General features: G+C 34.8%; 1 protein-coding gene across 1 annotated transcript in view; it reads left to right on the forward strand.

The window, feature by feature from the left end:
* GABPA (GA binding protein transcription factor, alpha subunit 60kDa) overlaps positions 1–15,816 on the forward strand; it is a 28,936-nt gene extending 13,120 nt beyond the window's left edge. Inside the window, exons 5-9 of the mRNA XM_008588754.1 lie at positions 4,024–4,218; positions 8,426–8,479; positions 9,414–9,539; positions 9,775–9,967; positions 14,827–15,816. Coding sequence (XP_008586976.1) covers positions 4,024–4,218; positions 8,426–8,479; positions 9,414–9,539; positions 9,775–9,967; positions 14,827–15,055 — 797 coding nt within the window. The 3' untranslated portion in view covers positions 15,056–15,816. The remainder of the gene's footprint in view (positions 1–4,023; positions 4,219–8,425; positions 8,480–9,413; positions 9,540–9,774; positions 9,968–14,826) is intronic.
* The last annotated feature ends 386 nt before the right edge of the window (positions 15,817–16,202 follow it).

Genomic DNA, 16,202 nt, shown 5'->3' on the forward strand with positions numbered 1-16,202 from the left:
GTCAAAATATTTATTCTTGTCCTTTATTAAATAAGAATATTGAAAAGATAGATGTGCTGAGATTATTCATTTTTATTTTTTCTTGCACTTGTTTGAGTAATGAAAAAAAGACATTCATATTTTTCGTTCCCAGGATTGTCAGATATTAACATTTAAAAATATTATGTAAGGGTACTTCAAAAAGTTCTTGGGAAAATGGAATAAAAAGATAATATGAATCTTTCCATGAACGTTTTGGAGATCCCTCATATATTCACACAAAGTATTACAGATACAGTTCATTTATATCAAACTCACTATCCAATTCCATAGCTCCTTCTCAGCCCCCCATGGGTAAGCAGTATCATTTATTGTATATCTTTTAAGTTTGGTTTAAAGAAAGAAAAAAAAAGTCTTACAGCAAACAGTAGTTCTCTAACAGCTTTTCTAGCGTCACTCCTGCTCCCCAGGTGCAATCACTTTATGCTTTACTGCTTTTAATCATTGACTTCTTGTTATAGTAGATATGGTTTAGTTCTCTTACACTTCTCTTCCCTACAGAACAAAATAAAACCTGACCTTTCCCCATTTTGTTAATATTATTATATAACTTTTAAAAAAATCACTAGTCATTGTGCCTTATGAATGTGCATTTTTTTGTTATTTTTTTGTATGAATACAATTATGTTTATACAGCTTTTAATTTTCTTGAAGTTCAAAGTTGTCTTGTTTTTTAAGGTGTATAGGCTTCTGTATATACCAAAACTTACTTTCTCCTGTTTCCATTCATCTGTTTTGTACCTGTTGTTAGTTTTTCCCAAATTCTCAAGTATATCTGGATTGGGTCTTTTCTAGATCTGCTGCAGAGCTGTCCTTTACTTCTCCGTAGTATTGGATCCCCCATTTTCCTGGATCTCATATTTTCCTTTTCCTTAGTTTTATTCTCTCATTTACTCATTGTTCTCTCATTTTCTCCTACAGGTAGGAGATAATTGCCTTCTGTGTTTCTGTGTTCTTTTTTCTGGAATGCCTGCATTGATCCTCTACATCTTTTTTCTTCCCTATTTTTCATCTTCTTATCTATTTGTACTACTTTCTGCCAAATTTTCATGTCTTTATGTTACAACCTATCTGATTTTTAGTCTTAATTTACAAAGGCTTTTATTTTTGTTAGTTTCTTTACATAGCATTCTGATTATGGATATCATGTTTTCTCTTATCTCTCTGTGTATGTTGATTATAATGGTTTTAATTTGTTATTGCACAATTTCTGCTTCCTCTGTTTTTCTGTTTATTTTGTTTGGTTAACGGTTTGTTTTTTAGTCACTCTCAAATATCTGATTATTTTGCCAGTCTGTTTACAATTCAGTTAAAACTTTAAACAGAATTGGTTTGAAGTTCTGAAGGATTTGTTGACTATACGCTGCTAAAATCTACACATTAGTAGATTTTCAAATGTGTCAGTATGTGTAGATCTTTTTGCTGGGTCTCTTCATCATCTCTGGAGAATTGGCCAAACACCTGTCTGGAGTAGAAGATTGGGGTGGGCATTTGGGATTGATGTGTATATGAATACTACCTTCTGGAAGTGGAAAAGGAAGTGAGACAGGAAGTAGGTTGAGAGGGCCTCACTCTTTAGTTTGTAGACTTTTATGAGTGGGAAGTGTTCTTCCAGTATCTACTTCATGTCTCTCCCTATCTAAAGTGTTCCTGGTGTGCACAATGTGTGGGATGCTCCCATTCAGCTGGCCCCCAGGAATGACCGAGAGGCACTCAAGGTTCTAAGCGCACTATATACTTTAAATCAGTCCCCTCATTTTCAGCTTTAAGCCTCTTCTGCCACCATTACCTGAGCCAGTAAAGGGGGTTCTGCAGGTAAAAATTCTCCCACTTATTGGTATCCTCCTTGGCGGACGTTTTAGGTCATAGTTTCTCCTACTCTGCTAAATTGTTTATCACTCTGCTTATTGTCTTCAAAAAATTAGTTGAATCTCCCACCCTTGTTTGTCACTTTGTACTCATGTTTCTATGATTTTTCATCTTTTAAAAATTTGTTTGCTATCATTTTACGAGGGTCTTAGAGAAAAGAGGCAGAACATGCATGGACAATTAGTTATGCTAAACCAGAAGTCCTGATGTTATTTGAGAAAACAAATCAGACTAATTATATTTTGTCCTAACTTTTTTGATCATGATACTTTTTTGTTCATTTTTATGTAAAGTAAGCTTTCTTGGACTTTTAAAGGGAGGTGTGGGTCAGGATACCTTTTGTAACTTAACAGAAATCCTCCCTCTTTTGTTGTTTTTAAGAAGTATTCAAAAGTAGGGCAGCCTGCTTTCTCAGGCCTTGTCCCCTTACTCCACTTTTATTTAGGCCTTCTCTTTTCTTTTCCTTGGTGTCCCTCTGCTGCTCACACTTGATTTCACTCCTGCCAGTTTCTCCTTATTGTGAACAACCGTCCTGGAAGTGATCCTTGGCTAAGTTTGAAAACTCCCAGGTGCCATACTGCTCCACTCCTTTAAACCTTCCCATGGACCCTGCACTCAGCTGCTGTTGGATTGGGCAAGACCACTTTTAAGCTGTTGCTTTCAGCTTGGCCTGTTGTGCTTTCAATGAATACTTCTTGGCTGTGTTCAGGTCTTCTTATGCTCAGAATGGAGCAGATATCCCTTTGCTTCCTTTTGCTTTCTCTTGTACAGATACTGAGAACCATGGAAGTCTGTGGCTGATATTGCTTGGTCTTCACCCACATATATTTTGGGGTCCATGGGGATTAACTTATCACCTGGCTTTATTGTAAACAAATGTCCATGGGCTTTTGGGTTTTGGGTTTTGTTCTCTAGTTGATTTTTCTGTTTTTATGTATGCATTCAAAGAAATTTAAAAACTGTCTTCCTAGAATCCTCCTCCCTTTTAACTTCTTTGTGGAAAAATTTAAGAAAAAAGTATTCAATGGCTGTTGATACTGTATTCTTATGTTTAACTCATTTTCACTGTAAAGTGGCCATTGATACGTACCTAAATGCTATTTTTTCCACTTACTTTTGTATTGTCTAGCATTCATTTATTAGGAATATAACCAATACTGTTTAAATAGATTATCATCCTAAAGCAGGAATACAGTGCCAAAATTAATTCAGCTAGTATTTATTAAATTTCCACAGGTAGAATGCTCTATTAGGTGTCAGAGATTCAGTGATGTAATATTGATGTTGGCCATCTTTTTCATTTGTTAATTTAATCAGATAAAAAATGATGGGGAAAATTAAATTATTTGGATATACCATTAAAAATTCAGCACATCTATGTTCAAGACACCGTGGTAGGCTCTGAAGATAGAATAATTTACAAGACATGGTCTTTGTATTTAAGACCATAACATCTTGTCAGGAGATAATTGAATAAACAGGCAGCATGTTGTATTGTAAGTGCCATTATACGGGTAAATGCAGAAGCAACAGTTTTTTACAGGGAGGAAAGAGTACATTGTTCACATTTAGGAGAATAAGACTGGCTCGCTAGAATCTTCTTATAGTTTTTTTCAACGTACCAAATAAGACACTGCTGTAAAATATTTTTTTCTTTTTCTTTTTGTTATTTATTTATTTTCACTTTTATTCTTTTTTGTTCATTCTCATTTCTATAAAATAATTTTTTAAACTTGGATAATTTATTTTCTTTTCTCCAGGATAATCACATATTTTATTTTTACATTTGGCCCACTGGAGAACAATTTTGCATTTTGTTTTTCTTGATAAAATTCCAGACTAACTGATGTGGGGCCAAGTGACTCCATCAGAAATTTAAATTAAGAAATTGAAAAGCAGCGGAGGATAAAATATAGCATAAAAATTATTTTACTTTATATGATGAGTTTACTTCACAATTTGGGGGGGAAATATCTATCACAGATTTATGTGGATTTTATCTGTGTGTGTGTGTGTGTGTGTGCATGTGTGTATGTGAATGTATTCACAGATTAACGATAAACTTATGTAATATCTAAGATGGAATTAGACTAAAGGTAGTATTTTTCCTTCTAGATCCTATACAGTGGTCCACAGACCAAGTCCTACACTGGGTGGTTTGGGTGATGAAGGAATTCAGCATGACCGATATAGACCTCACCACACTCAACATTTCGGGAAGAGAATTATGTAGTCTCAACCAAGAAGATTTTTTTCAGCGAGTTCCTCGAGGAGAAATTCTCTGGAGTCATCTGGAACTTCTTCGAAAATGTATAAAATTGGAGTAATTACCTCTTTACATTGTAACTTAAGTTTAATTTTATTGCTTTATAACTTTGTTTTCATCTTAGTTGTTGATGAATAATAATAGGCAATTAATAATTAATATGCAAATAATTATTAAGCAATAATTAACATTTGTTAGCTTTATAAGACTGTGTTGAGAGCCCTATATCTATTATCTTTTTTAGTCCTTATAATAATGTCACAAATCATTACTTTTCTTATTTTTTAGGTAGGAAAGCAAGGCTTCTAGAGCCCCACAAGATAACAGAGCTAGGGAGTGGCAAAGTCAGGATTCAAACCCAGGCTAACACCAGAATCCAAGTTCTTAAATCAGATACTGTGCCCTACACTTAGCCCTCCTATGTATTCTAGTCGTTGTCTTCTGTTTCATCAGTCAGTTCTTCCATTTACTGCTCATCTTCTAGAAATTTAAGATCATTTGTTCACAGGTGCCTTCATTCCCATTCTCTTCGTTATTAGTGGGATTAAATCTTTTTTTAATTTCTTTACTGTTAATTGAATATGGTCTTAAGAGGGAAAGGAGAAGTATGCAGCTCACCATCTTGAATGGAAACCTATGGTTATAAGTGTTTCCACTTAAAACTTATGCTCCACAGACATTATTAAGGGAGTATGTAAATAAATTAGAAACTGGCTGTCTGACAGAAAGAACGCAAATAAATGTATTTTATTTTGTTTGAATTTTAATCCATCTTATATTTCAGTGACTATTAAAACATCTGTTAATACATGTTAGCAGCATCCTATTCTCTGACACTGTTTTATATCAGAAATACTAGCCAGACTCAAATTTTTTCAGAATGCATGATTAGGACACACTTGACTTTGCCTTTCTAACAATTGTGAATGAAAATGTAACCAGTAGCATTTTGTTCTACTATGTGCCCAATACAAAGAGAGCTCTGGTGGAGGGATTTTCCACAATAATTTAATGCTTAGAATTTTCATCCAAGGTATTTTCTCTGCTGTTGAGTAAGAAATAAGCTCTGGAGAAAAGATTTTCTTCATTATTTATATCTATAGTTTTGTATGGATTCTTTATATATTTTTTTTTCTTTCTTTCTTTCTTTCTTTTTTAAGTATCTACGGCACTAAAAGCTACTACATTCATTGCATTTCCAGTTCCAATTCTTACTAGATAAATAAGTTGAATGTCTTGGTTGGAGGTTGTCCTTGATTTCACAGGGTTTTTTCTCGGCAGAGCTTTACAGGTGAATAAGGTGGATTGTTTCAGATTCTTAATATGTGATTCATGTTTACTGAAACATTTTCTTATAGGAATTCTCAAGAATACAACAGTAATAGTGCTTAGACTACTCTTTAGTTTTTTCCAAATTCATAGTTTTCCTAGTCTCTCCTTGGCCAGCTCTTTGTTGTGGTTGTCTCTTTCTGGTTTTCCTAGTGCTTCTCAGACTCTAAAGCTCTTTCATAGACTTTTCCTAGTACAGAAAGCAAAGGAGTCTTGTATATCTTTCCATTTCTGTGCAGTAGGATGAGTCTTCCTCAGAAAAGCTTTGCTCTAGAATTGTTGCTTTGTATTCAAAAGCAGCAAAACCCCACAGCCTAGATAAGTGTCTTGGGGAATTCCTTGCTTATCTAATCATGGTTCCTTGTTGTGCCCTGGCAGGGAAATTCCATCTGGTTTGGGAATCTAATGCTCAGTTGATAAAGTGGGGATGGACAGGATGATGGCAGATTTTCTATAATTCACAAGTCTCACTTCTCAGAACAGAAGCATTTTGTGGTCGTTTGATCACAATCCAGTACTCTGGTCCCTCTTGTAGAGAGAAGTCTACAGCATATCTATGAAAGGCACTAATTCCTGGGACAGAACTGTTATTAACTCAGCCTCTGTTATCTGTTCATCCTCAGTGATCTCTCAAGGAGAAGCCATACTGAAGAGGTAGAGCTTCTTCAGATATTTGTATTTAGGTTACCCCCCTGAGCCACCATCTGCCTGCAGTTCCCCTTATGTTGAAATTTCATCCAAGTCCTACTATACAGGGGAAGGATAATTGGGAAATGTTCTAGTATTGCCAGTTCTGCAGTGTGTTTCTTGGTATAAATATCTGTCTCCTGTCACCAAAGGCAAAGGTCTCAGTTTGCTAAGGGTTTTCTTTAGGAAAAAGAATTGCTTCATCTACATCTAGTATCTAATGTTTCATATCAAATACCTCCATATCCCCCAGGGTTTTGCCTCTTAGGACTCTGCTTCCTTCGTGCATGGCTGGGATTGGGGACTTAGGGGGGATGTGATCATCAGAGCACCTGTATGGTCTCGAACCAAGCTTCAAAAACCCCTCTTTTTCTCTGTTCTGCCTTCTATCATGAGAGTTCCCAGGAAACATACCAAACTCCAGTCTAAGAATCAGAGATTAGAAGCTGATTTTACAGGTTGGTCATTGTTGCTTCACCCCCCACGGATTTGTCACCCCGCTTCCCCTTGGTGACGGAGATGCAAAGGATTACTCAAAGCCCATCTCTTCTGAGCAGTGAGAGAGCTCAAAGCAGTTAACTTCCCTTGGGAACACTCAAGTGAGAGGTATCACTTCCTTGGGAAATTAACCCCGAATTGAGGTTCTCTTCCTGCATTTATTTTCCAGACCAGGATGTTACAGGAAGAGAACATAGGTGGGATTATAGTTTAACAATATAGGCTGGTAACTTTCAGTGAAACAAACCAGATGACATTCCAGTAAGGCTATCAACAAAAGCTTGATCTTAGCAAACATTCCTTCTTAACAGCAATTTCTCAGTATCTTTACATACAATCAGTAACTAGTCTGTCCTTGAGCCAGCAACCTTGCTGTGTTACAAATCTTTATCTTACACCAGAGACTTTATAGCCTGAGGAAAATTTCCAGTCCTCTGCAAGGTCAATATTTGAAACTGCAAGGCTTTGGAAAACCAGGCCCTGTGAGGTACATTTGCTTTATAGTATATTCCACAGGTCATGCCTATGCTGTGTAATGGTAACCTTCTGTTTTGCATCTTTTGAGGATAGGGCACCTTCATTCATTTAGTCACAAATGGGATTATTTCAGTAGCACTTTGCCTCTTTGGGGTACTTTTATAAAATTCTGGGGATAATCTACCACAAGCATAAGACATGAATTTTTCTTCAAGAGAGACAACAGATCGGGGGGAGAATGCTCAGAACTAGGAGTCATATCTAGACTCCTTTTATCCAAACAGTAACATCTTCATTTTACTGAAAAGGTAACTATGTTTCAGGCATTGTACTTAAAAACATTTTCCTTTAATCCTCATAACCTCATGAGGTGGTAGGTGTGGGTATCTCATTCAATATAACAAAAGTATTGTTCAAAGAGATTGAATAATTTACCAAAGTCACATAGTAAGTGAGAACTAAGATCCGAACCCAGATGTGTCTGAAGCTAGTCCCATATAATTGTTTAAGCTCCTAAACTCAGGACCCCCAAGGAAGTTCCCAGCTAATAGACAGGATTCTGACTACTTTTATTTCCTCAGCTTTTTTCAGCTTTATGTATCTTGAATTGGGTCCTGGCATGGCACCATTACTAGGGTTTTCTTGGGGGTCCCGACCCCAGGACTCACTTACTACCCAGAATGATTGCTGGTGGGTACAGTTTCAATTTCAAGAGAAAAGCATGCAGTCTGTGATGTGCACAAAACAGAATGAAAAAATGAAGAGTGGGAAGTATAAGTATTGTTTGAGAGGTAAAGAATAGTTTGAGGAGAGAATAGCAACAGGCAACTAATGAATAGTTCTGTAAAGGGTTATGTAAGACCTTTTATAAATGAAACTTTTGTTGACAACTGTATTTGTAGACATGTTTAATTATTTAGTCTAATTGCAACATTAAGGGCAGCTACAGTTTTATTGAATATTTAGCAGTCTTTAAGTAGGAGCATTATAAAGTTAAAGCAGTTTTATTCAAAAGTGGATGTTATAACAGATCATCCCTTTTCAATGCAGAATGTTTCTCTAAATAATTTTAGTGTTTTAAAGTTATGCCAATAGATTTCAATTGTTTAATGTTTTGCCTTTTTGTTTGGTGGGTTGGTTTGGGTTTTAACTGTAGAGTTCCCTTTAAAAGGATCGTGTTTATTAAGATGAGTTTTACTGGATTTGGGTTTGTATTTCTAGCTTTAAATGAAAACAAAACATTTTCTATGTGTTCTTCAGATGTATTGGCAAGCCAAGAACAACAGATGAATGAGATAGTTACGATTGACCAACGTGAGTATTCCTGCCCACAATATTTGCCCATTTTTTAATAGAAATGTTTCTTTATTTGATACTGCAAGATAGTAAAAAGGAAAACTTTTAAGAAAATCTTTTGTGAACACTATAACTAACACCTGTGTACACCATAAGAAATAATACTTCATATATCAAGTCTACCTGTTGTAGATCCCACTTTTCTCTCTCCAACCAGAGAAATGAGTATCCTGAATTTGATGTTTATTATTCTCTGTGTATTTTATATTATTACCAACTATGTAACTGTAAACACTTTATAGCATTGTTTTGCACATGTTTAAACATTTGGGTAAAATGGTAATATACTATGCATACCCTTTTATAACTTATGATACCCATGTTGATACTTACAGCTGGATTTCATTCATTTTCATTGCCATGTAGTGTTTTTAAAATGCTGCGAACATCATTGAATGAGTATTTGTAAGAATGTGTATGAAATTCTCTAGTTTTGGCATCTTAGGGTTTCTACCCTTTCAACTTTAATAGGCAGTGCCGAAGTTTTTCTTAAAGTGGTGGTATGAGTGTGTACTCCCATCAGTAGTGGAATGTGAGTTCTCATTTGTCCACATTTTCTCCAGCATTTGGTAAACCATTTTTTATGAACAAATGTTTTTATATTATATCTCTTCATCTAGTGTAGATGCACCACTAAGTTATTATTTCAAAACAAGGAGAACAACTCTCATTCACTAAGATTTACAAACCGTAATGCAGACATCATACTTTATCCTCTGAACTTCCTTGTGATTTTGTTTGAAACTGTTTTGGATTAACACCTTTTTGTAATGATGTCTTTTCTTTAGGTAATTAGAGGGGCAGTTGTTAAACCAATTGCATTTAATGTCTTTTAGTAATTATTTTCAATGCTTGCATTGGAAGAAAAAAATTTTTTCCCTTGTCTTTGCAGCTGTGCAAATTATTCCAGCATCAGTGCAGTCTGCTACACCAACTAACAGTAGTGCAAAGGCAGCTAAAGTACAAAGAGCTCCAAGGATTTCAGGAGAAGATAGAAGCTCACCTGGGAATAGAACAGGTATTTTTGCATTATCTGGTATTTATAAAATTTGTCAAATTAGGGATATTTTGTTTTGTTTCACTGTTTGAAATTGCGAATATGGACTATTGCTCTGGCAATATTTTGACAGCATTTGTCTAAAAAAATTTGTTTTTGCCGTGTCTGAGTTACACACCAAGGGACTTGTGTATTGCCTTTGTCCTGTGTTAATCTGTAACACTATGGACAATGTTTGTCCCTCCTGTCAATTTAGGAAACAATGGCCAAATCCAACTATGGCAGTTTTTGCTAGAACTTCTTACTGACAAGGATGCTCGAGACTGTATTTCTTGGGTTGGTGACGAAGGCGAGTTTAAGCTAAATCAGCCTGAACTGGTTGCACAGAAATGGGGACAACGTAAAAATAAGCCTACAATGAACTATGAGAAACTCAGTCGTGCATTAAGGTAAGCATTTATTACTGTTTTTTTCCCCTAACATCAAGCATTTTTTAGAAATAGCTTTATTCTAGTTGTAAACATTGTTGTGTAACGATATTAAAATACTTGTTCATAAGCTGTTATTTTCTTTATATTTAAAAACTAAAATTTTCATATGTATTATATTAAAAATGATCTTTTCCAAAAGATGTTATTAATAATTTTGAGGTACATACAGTTTTTTAAAATGATTTATTAGATCATTCTAATGATCTTAGTTTTATAACATTATTTGTCTTTATCTGATTTAAAATTATATAGTACTCTTTTTAAAACTAATATTTTAATATTTAAGGTTTTTATCATTTGCATAACATGAAAATGCTTTCATTTGCATGGGTAAATTGAGCAAGTATAAATTTTAGCAAAAGTGTAGATACCATCTTATGTTTTTACATTTACAGTAGATGCAAAATATTGACCTGTTTTTCTTCTCCCACAATCTCCCTAAGTCTGGATATCCAAGCATTGCATTCATAAAATTGGAATAGAATAAAAAATGGAGAATAAAATTATTTGTAATTTCCCATAGGTAGTATGAAATTTGTTGACATAATATGCTTACTACAGTGATGGAAATTCAGTATGTTGCATTTAAGTATCTGAGAAAGAGGATATATAGGAATATCATGGAATTCTAATTTGGGGGGAGAGTGTAGTAAAGTAATTCTACAATTTACCTCTGTATTTCTTTTTTTTTTTTTTTTTTAAAAGATGACCGGTAAGGGGATCTTAACCCTTGACTTGGTGTTGTCAGCACCATGCTCACCCAGTGAGCTAACTGGCCATCCCTATATGGGACCCAAACCCGTGGCCTTGGTGTTATCAGCACCACACTCTCCCGAGTGAGCCACGGGCCGGCCCTTACCTCTGTATTTCTAAATAACATGACTTTTACTGCTGCTTCATGTTTCACTTTGCCATTTTCTGTGAATTTCACACTGAGAGATTATGATTTAGCTCTCCACACTACACACAGACACACATACATGCACCATTTCCATCCTCTTATCCCAGTATAATTATATGGAAATTTTGGTTAGATCAGTATTCATTGTTACTGGATCATGACCATGTAAGTACTATTAAATAGTTTGCCATGATTATTTTCCTTTTCCTGAATGGCCTTTTGTTGCCCTTGGAGTTTATAAGTAACTTAAATGCTTTGTTTTCAATGTGCTTATCACCTGTTGTCTCAGACATTTTGCCAACTATCCGAAGATTTGTTCTATATAATCAGAATTAAAACTACCATTTTGACAGTTGATACAGATTGTGTACATACAAGTTCCTTCAAAATTACAGGTAAATTATTAAAATTAATCATTAAGATATCAGTTCTCCCCAGATCTAAGTTTTAATGCAACAACAAGCAAAATCTGGGGGGGGGGGGGGGTTGTAGGGGGTTTTTTTGAAGAACTTGACAAGATAATTATAAAATTTATGTGGGACTATAAAGTACCATGATAGGACATCTGAAGAAAATTAGCAAAATGGAAAAACTTGCTCTATATGATTTTGAGACTGCCTCTGAAGTTGCAATAATAAGACAGTACTCTATTTGCTCAAGGATAGGCCATAGAGTAGACTAGGGAGCCTAAATAGAACCAAGAGTATATAAGCAATTGATTTAAAGAAATGGCAGTGGGGAGGAAACATCTGAGGAAAAGACCTACTTTCCAATCAGGCAGTGCTGGAATAATTGACTATCCATCTGGGGGAAAAGTGAAACTTAACCTCTTCTTCATATCATACCAAAAATCAGTTTCACGTAGCTTATTAGTAAATGTAAATAGTAAAATAGAAAACCATCTATAGATACCTCCATGACTTTGGAAGGTGGGGAAAGATAGTTTAAGCAGAATCAAATGGACTAAACCCTAAAGGAAAAGATCAATAAATTGCACTACATTTAAATTAAGAACCTCTGGTCATTAAAAGCCATCATTAAGAGAGTGAAAGGCAAGCCACATATATCTGACCTAAGACTCTGGAATATCTAAAGAACTCTTACAAATCAATACGAAAATCTTTTTAAATGGATAAGAGACTTGAACAGACAAGTCGCTTAGGTGAGAGATAATCCAAATGGCCAGTGAATATATGCAAAGGTGCACAACCTCATTAGTAATCAGGGAAATGCAATTTAAAACCACAATAAAATGGTACAACACGTCCTCCAGAATAGCTAAAATTAGAAAGATTGCCAGTACCAAGTGTTGGTAAGGATATGGAACATTGGAAATGCTTTTACACTTTGGTAGGAATGCAATTATAAAATGCCAGTTGCTCTCCTAAGTACATATTAAACAGGAATGTACTTGTGTGTTCACACATATATGCTCACAGTAACTTATTTATAATATTCAGAAACCACTCAAATATCTATGAATAGTACAGCACATAAATCAGTTGTGGTATACTTATACAGGAGAATACTGTGCATCCATGAAAATGAACTACTGCTACGAACAATATGAATGAACCTCACAAACACAGTGTTTAGTGAAAGAATACAGACCCAAGAGACTATATACTGCATGAATACATTTAATAAAGTTCAGAAAACAGGAAAAATCAGTTACAACTTTTAGGGATGTATGTTTGGGTGATAAAAATATAAAGAAAAGAAGTGAAATTACTTCATGAAACAAGCTTGTGTTTACCTTTTAGAGCAGGGGCAGGGGGTGATGGCTGGAAAGGTGCATAGAGTGAGTGGCTTCTGGGTGCTGACACTGTTGTTTCTTGACTTGAGTGATAGTTAACAGATGAATGTTCACTTTCTAATAAATCACTGAGCTGTTCACTTGTATCCTTTGTGTGATATATTTCACAATTAAAAAGGTTTTTAGGGCCGGCCCGGTGGCGCACTGGAGAGTGCGCCGCTTGGGAGCGCAGCGGCGCTCCCGCCGAGGGTTCGGATCCCATGTGGAGACTGGTTCCTGCTCACTGGCTGAGCGTGGTGCAGGCGCAACACCGAGGGTTGCGATCCCATTACCGGTCAGTAAAAAAGACAAAAAGGAAAAAAAAAAAAAAGGTTTTTTAAAAAATACAAGTTTCAAAAAGAGGGAAGAAAAAAAAATCATATCCATGAAAATACAGGTATTGTGTGCCTTTCTACTTTTTTCATTTTAGGGAGGGAACAAATGCAGTGAATGCTACTATACACAGTTGTGTGATGCATCTCCTAGACTGAAGGAAGTATTAAGTAAAATTAAAATGTATGTGTGCACATTCTTGCCTTTTTTATCACCTCTTACCAAGAGGCAGGTTTATACCAATTCCATTTTCCTCCTGAAAATATAAAACCACTTTCCTTCTCCATTTTCCTTTTTCCCAGTTGCCTATTTGTTATGGCCTTACATATTAATGTAGAAATTTTCTTAAAAAATTGGAATGCCTACAGCATTTTAAATTGGATGACAAGCAATTGGTGGTTTGTGGGCTGAGATCCAAATTCTGTATTAATGTAATTGACATAAAAGGAAACAAGCGTCTGCCCAATGTGTGAAACTGAACATAAATACTGTATTATACTTTTGCTGTTCTGGAATTAGGGAAAGATGACATAATTTCCTGTATATGGGTCAGTCTTTTCACTAATGGACTCTTGATTAAGCTGAGTGACTTTTAGAATAAAATCCTGCTAAATGTGGTAGTTTACATCACTGGTACTTTTGCAAATAGTTCCTTTTGTAACAGCTCTTTTGTCAATGGGCAGTGCAATTTTTAAATAAGGGCTTCACAATCTGCCTGCCCAGAGGAGAGCTTGACTTACTTTTTTTTCCCTATTGTTGGAATTAGCAGTGCATAGTAGTAAATAAAGACTTTTCCAAAGTAAATATAAATCCAACTTTGTCTTTTTCCATCTCTATTGAAAGCAGCAATGAACTAGCTTCTAGAGTGATTTACCCAAATCTGTTTATGCAGGTTTAGAAACATTGTTTCTTTATAATGTCCTTTTTCCTGAATTTCTGTATCTGTTTCTTCTAGCCCTTTTACTTATACTTCTTTTTGTTTTGTTTTGTTTCGAATTGTTTGGCAGCTGACTGGTAAGGGGATAGGATACTTAAACTTTTAAAACTCCCTTTTGGGCTTGGATAATGTCTCTGAAATTTGGGGAAAGCTTTAACATAGTACGAAAGATAAAGATGAAGATCTGGCTACATTATATAGGATTTTGTGCAAAACAGAAAAGAAGTGGACATTCCAACAACCCGTAGAATATATGTATTAAAGTTTTTTCATATTGTACGTATACTTAGTAACAAAGCTTATATTTTATAGAGGACTAACTATGTGCCAGCCATTGTGTGCTAAGCACTTTACAAAGATTATCCTTTTAATCCTCAACAATTCTGTGAGGGTGAGTACTGTTCTTAACCTCATTTTCTGGATGAGGAATAAAAGTTTAGAGAAAATGTGACTTTCTTGTGGTCACAAATGTAGTAAGTTGAGATGCAAGGTTCTGAATCTTGGCTTTCTGACTCCAAAGGCCTTGTTCTTAGGTTCTACTGCTTCTCCCAAGGTGTTTTGTCTTAATAATTGTGTTTATTTTTAAATCAGTGTTTTATCATAATTGTTGAAAATATGTTTTGAAAGTTTAGTATATAAGATTTTAGAGTCTTGAGTATTGAAATTTTAATAAATAATGTTTTGAAGTTTCTTTGGATGATAACATTAAATATTCTATATAACTTCAGTGTTAATTGCTATTGTGATGTATGCAGTACCCTCCTAGGTTTTTACTTACGGAATAGTTATCATAAGAAGCCCAAATTCTTTTATTTTTTATACAGTCCTAACATGTTTTTCTCTCTTTAAAGGTATTATTATGATGGGGACATGATTTGTAAAGTTCAAGGCAAGAGATTTGTATACAAGTTTGTCTGTGACTTGAAGACTCTTATTGGATACAGTGCAGCAGAGTTGAACCGTTTGGTCACAGAATGTGAACAGAAGAAACTTGCAAAGATGCAGCTCCATGGAATTGCCCAACCAGTCACAGCAGTAGCCCTGGCTACAGCTTCTCTGCAAACAGAAAAGGATAATTGATCCCCAGGACCTTCTGGGAATCCAAGGTCTTTCTTAAATATTTAGAGCAAGTATTGCTCTTACCTTTATTACTGAATTTCAATCTTCTTTATTTCTAGTTTGTACAATTTGCTGCATGATTTTTTTATAAATATTTCATACTCTTGTGAATTTGGATCTTTTTACTTTGAGCATATATTTTAGAATATGTGTATGTTAAAGGATCACCACAATGACTGCAGCGTGAAGGCAGGTTCATTGCGGGATAGTTTGTTAACAGTCAGGAAAGCTAAACTGGTCAGTATTAATGTCTAGCCCTACCAAAAATAGCCAGTAGCATCTGAAGATGAAAAATAAATGAAGTATCTCTAGGAAACAGTCTGACTTAACTATTTTGGAAAATACAACTGTTTCCCCTCTCTGCTGCTTTAGATGTTGCTTTACATAGAACCAGAAAATGGAATTTCTCAGCTAAAGCATGTGTGCCTGTTTCATCTAATCAAGCAGAGCTAAAATGTTCATATCGAATAAAATTATAATAATATTAATAACTTACTAAACTAAGAGTATCAGGTTATTACAGTAATTTATATATTTGTGAGCAAAGGACAATAAGAAGTTGACTGCCAAAAAAGCAGTGCTAAAGGAGATCCAGGTTTAAATCTGGCTTAACTCAAGCCAATTTTAAGGATTTTCTGTATAGATTATTCATAATGTCAGACCAAGAATTTAAATTATTTTGAGAGAGGAATTTAATTCTAATAAACCAGCTATTACAAAAATTCTAAAGTCATCTCTGTTTTCTGTCAGAGATTTAAAAAACTGAAAAGGTATATACCTCAGCCAGAAAGTAAAAGTTTGGTTTGGTATGGCTTCTTTTATTTTTTTTTTTTATTTTTCATTTTTTTGTTTAATTACCCTGTAGTACTGGTTTATTATGCGAAGCAGCTTATATATTCCTGTTTTTCTGATAAAATGAAGACTTTAAGTCATTCAGCAGTACTTTCCCTTTCAAGACATTTGTAAATTACTTGCAAATAGTTTTAAAAGGAAAATTTGACCTCCATTTTAGGCAGTCTTCTCCTTAAAACAAACTTTCATTTATTTAATTTTTTTCCTTTTGAATATATATATGTGTGTATATACAAATATCTATATACATGTTCAA

This window comes from Galeopterus variegatus, unplaced genomic scaffold (genome assembly GCF_000696425.1).
Source record: "Galeopterus variegatus unplaced genomic scaffold, G_variegatus-3.0.2 Scaffold5020, whole genome shotgun sequence".
Taxonomy (NCBI): domain Eukaryota; kingdom Metazoa; phylum Chordata; class Mammalia; order Dermoptera; family Cynocephalidae; genus Galeopterus; species Galeopterus variegatus.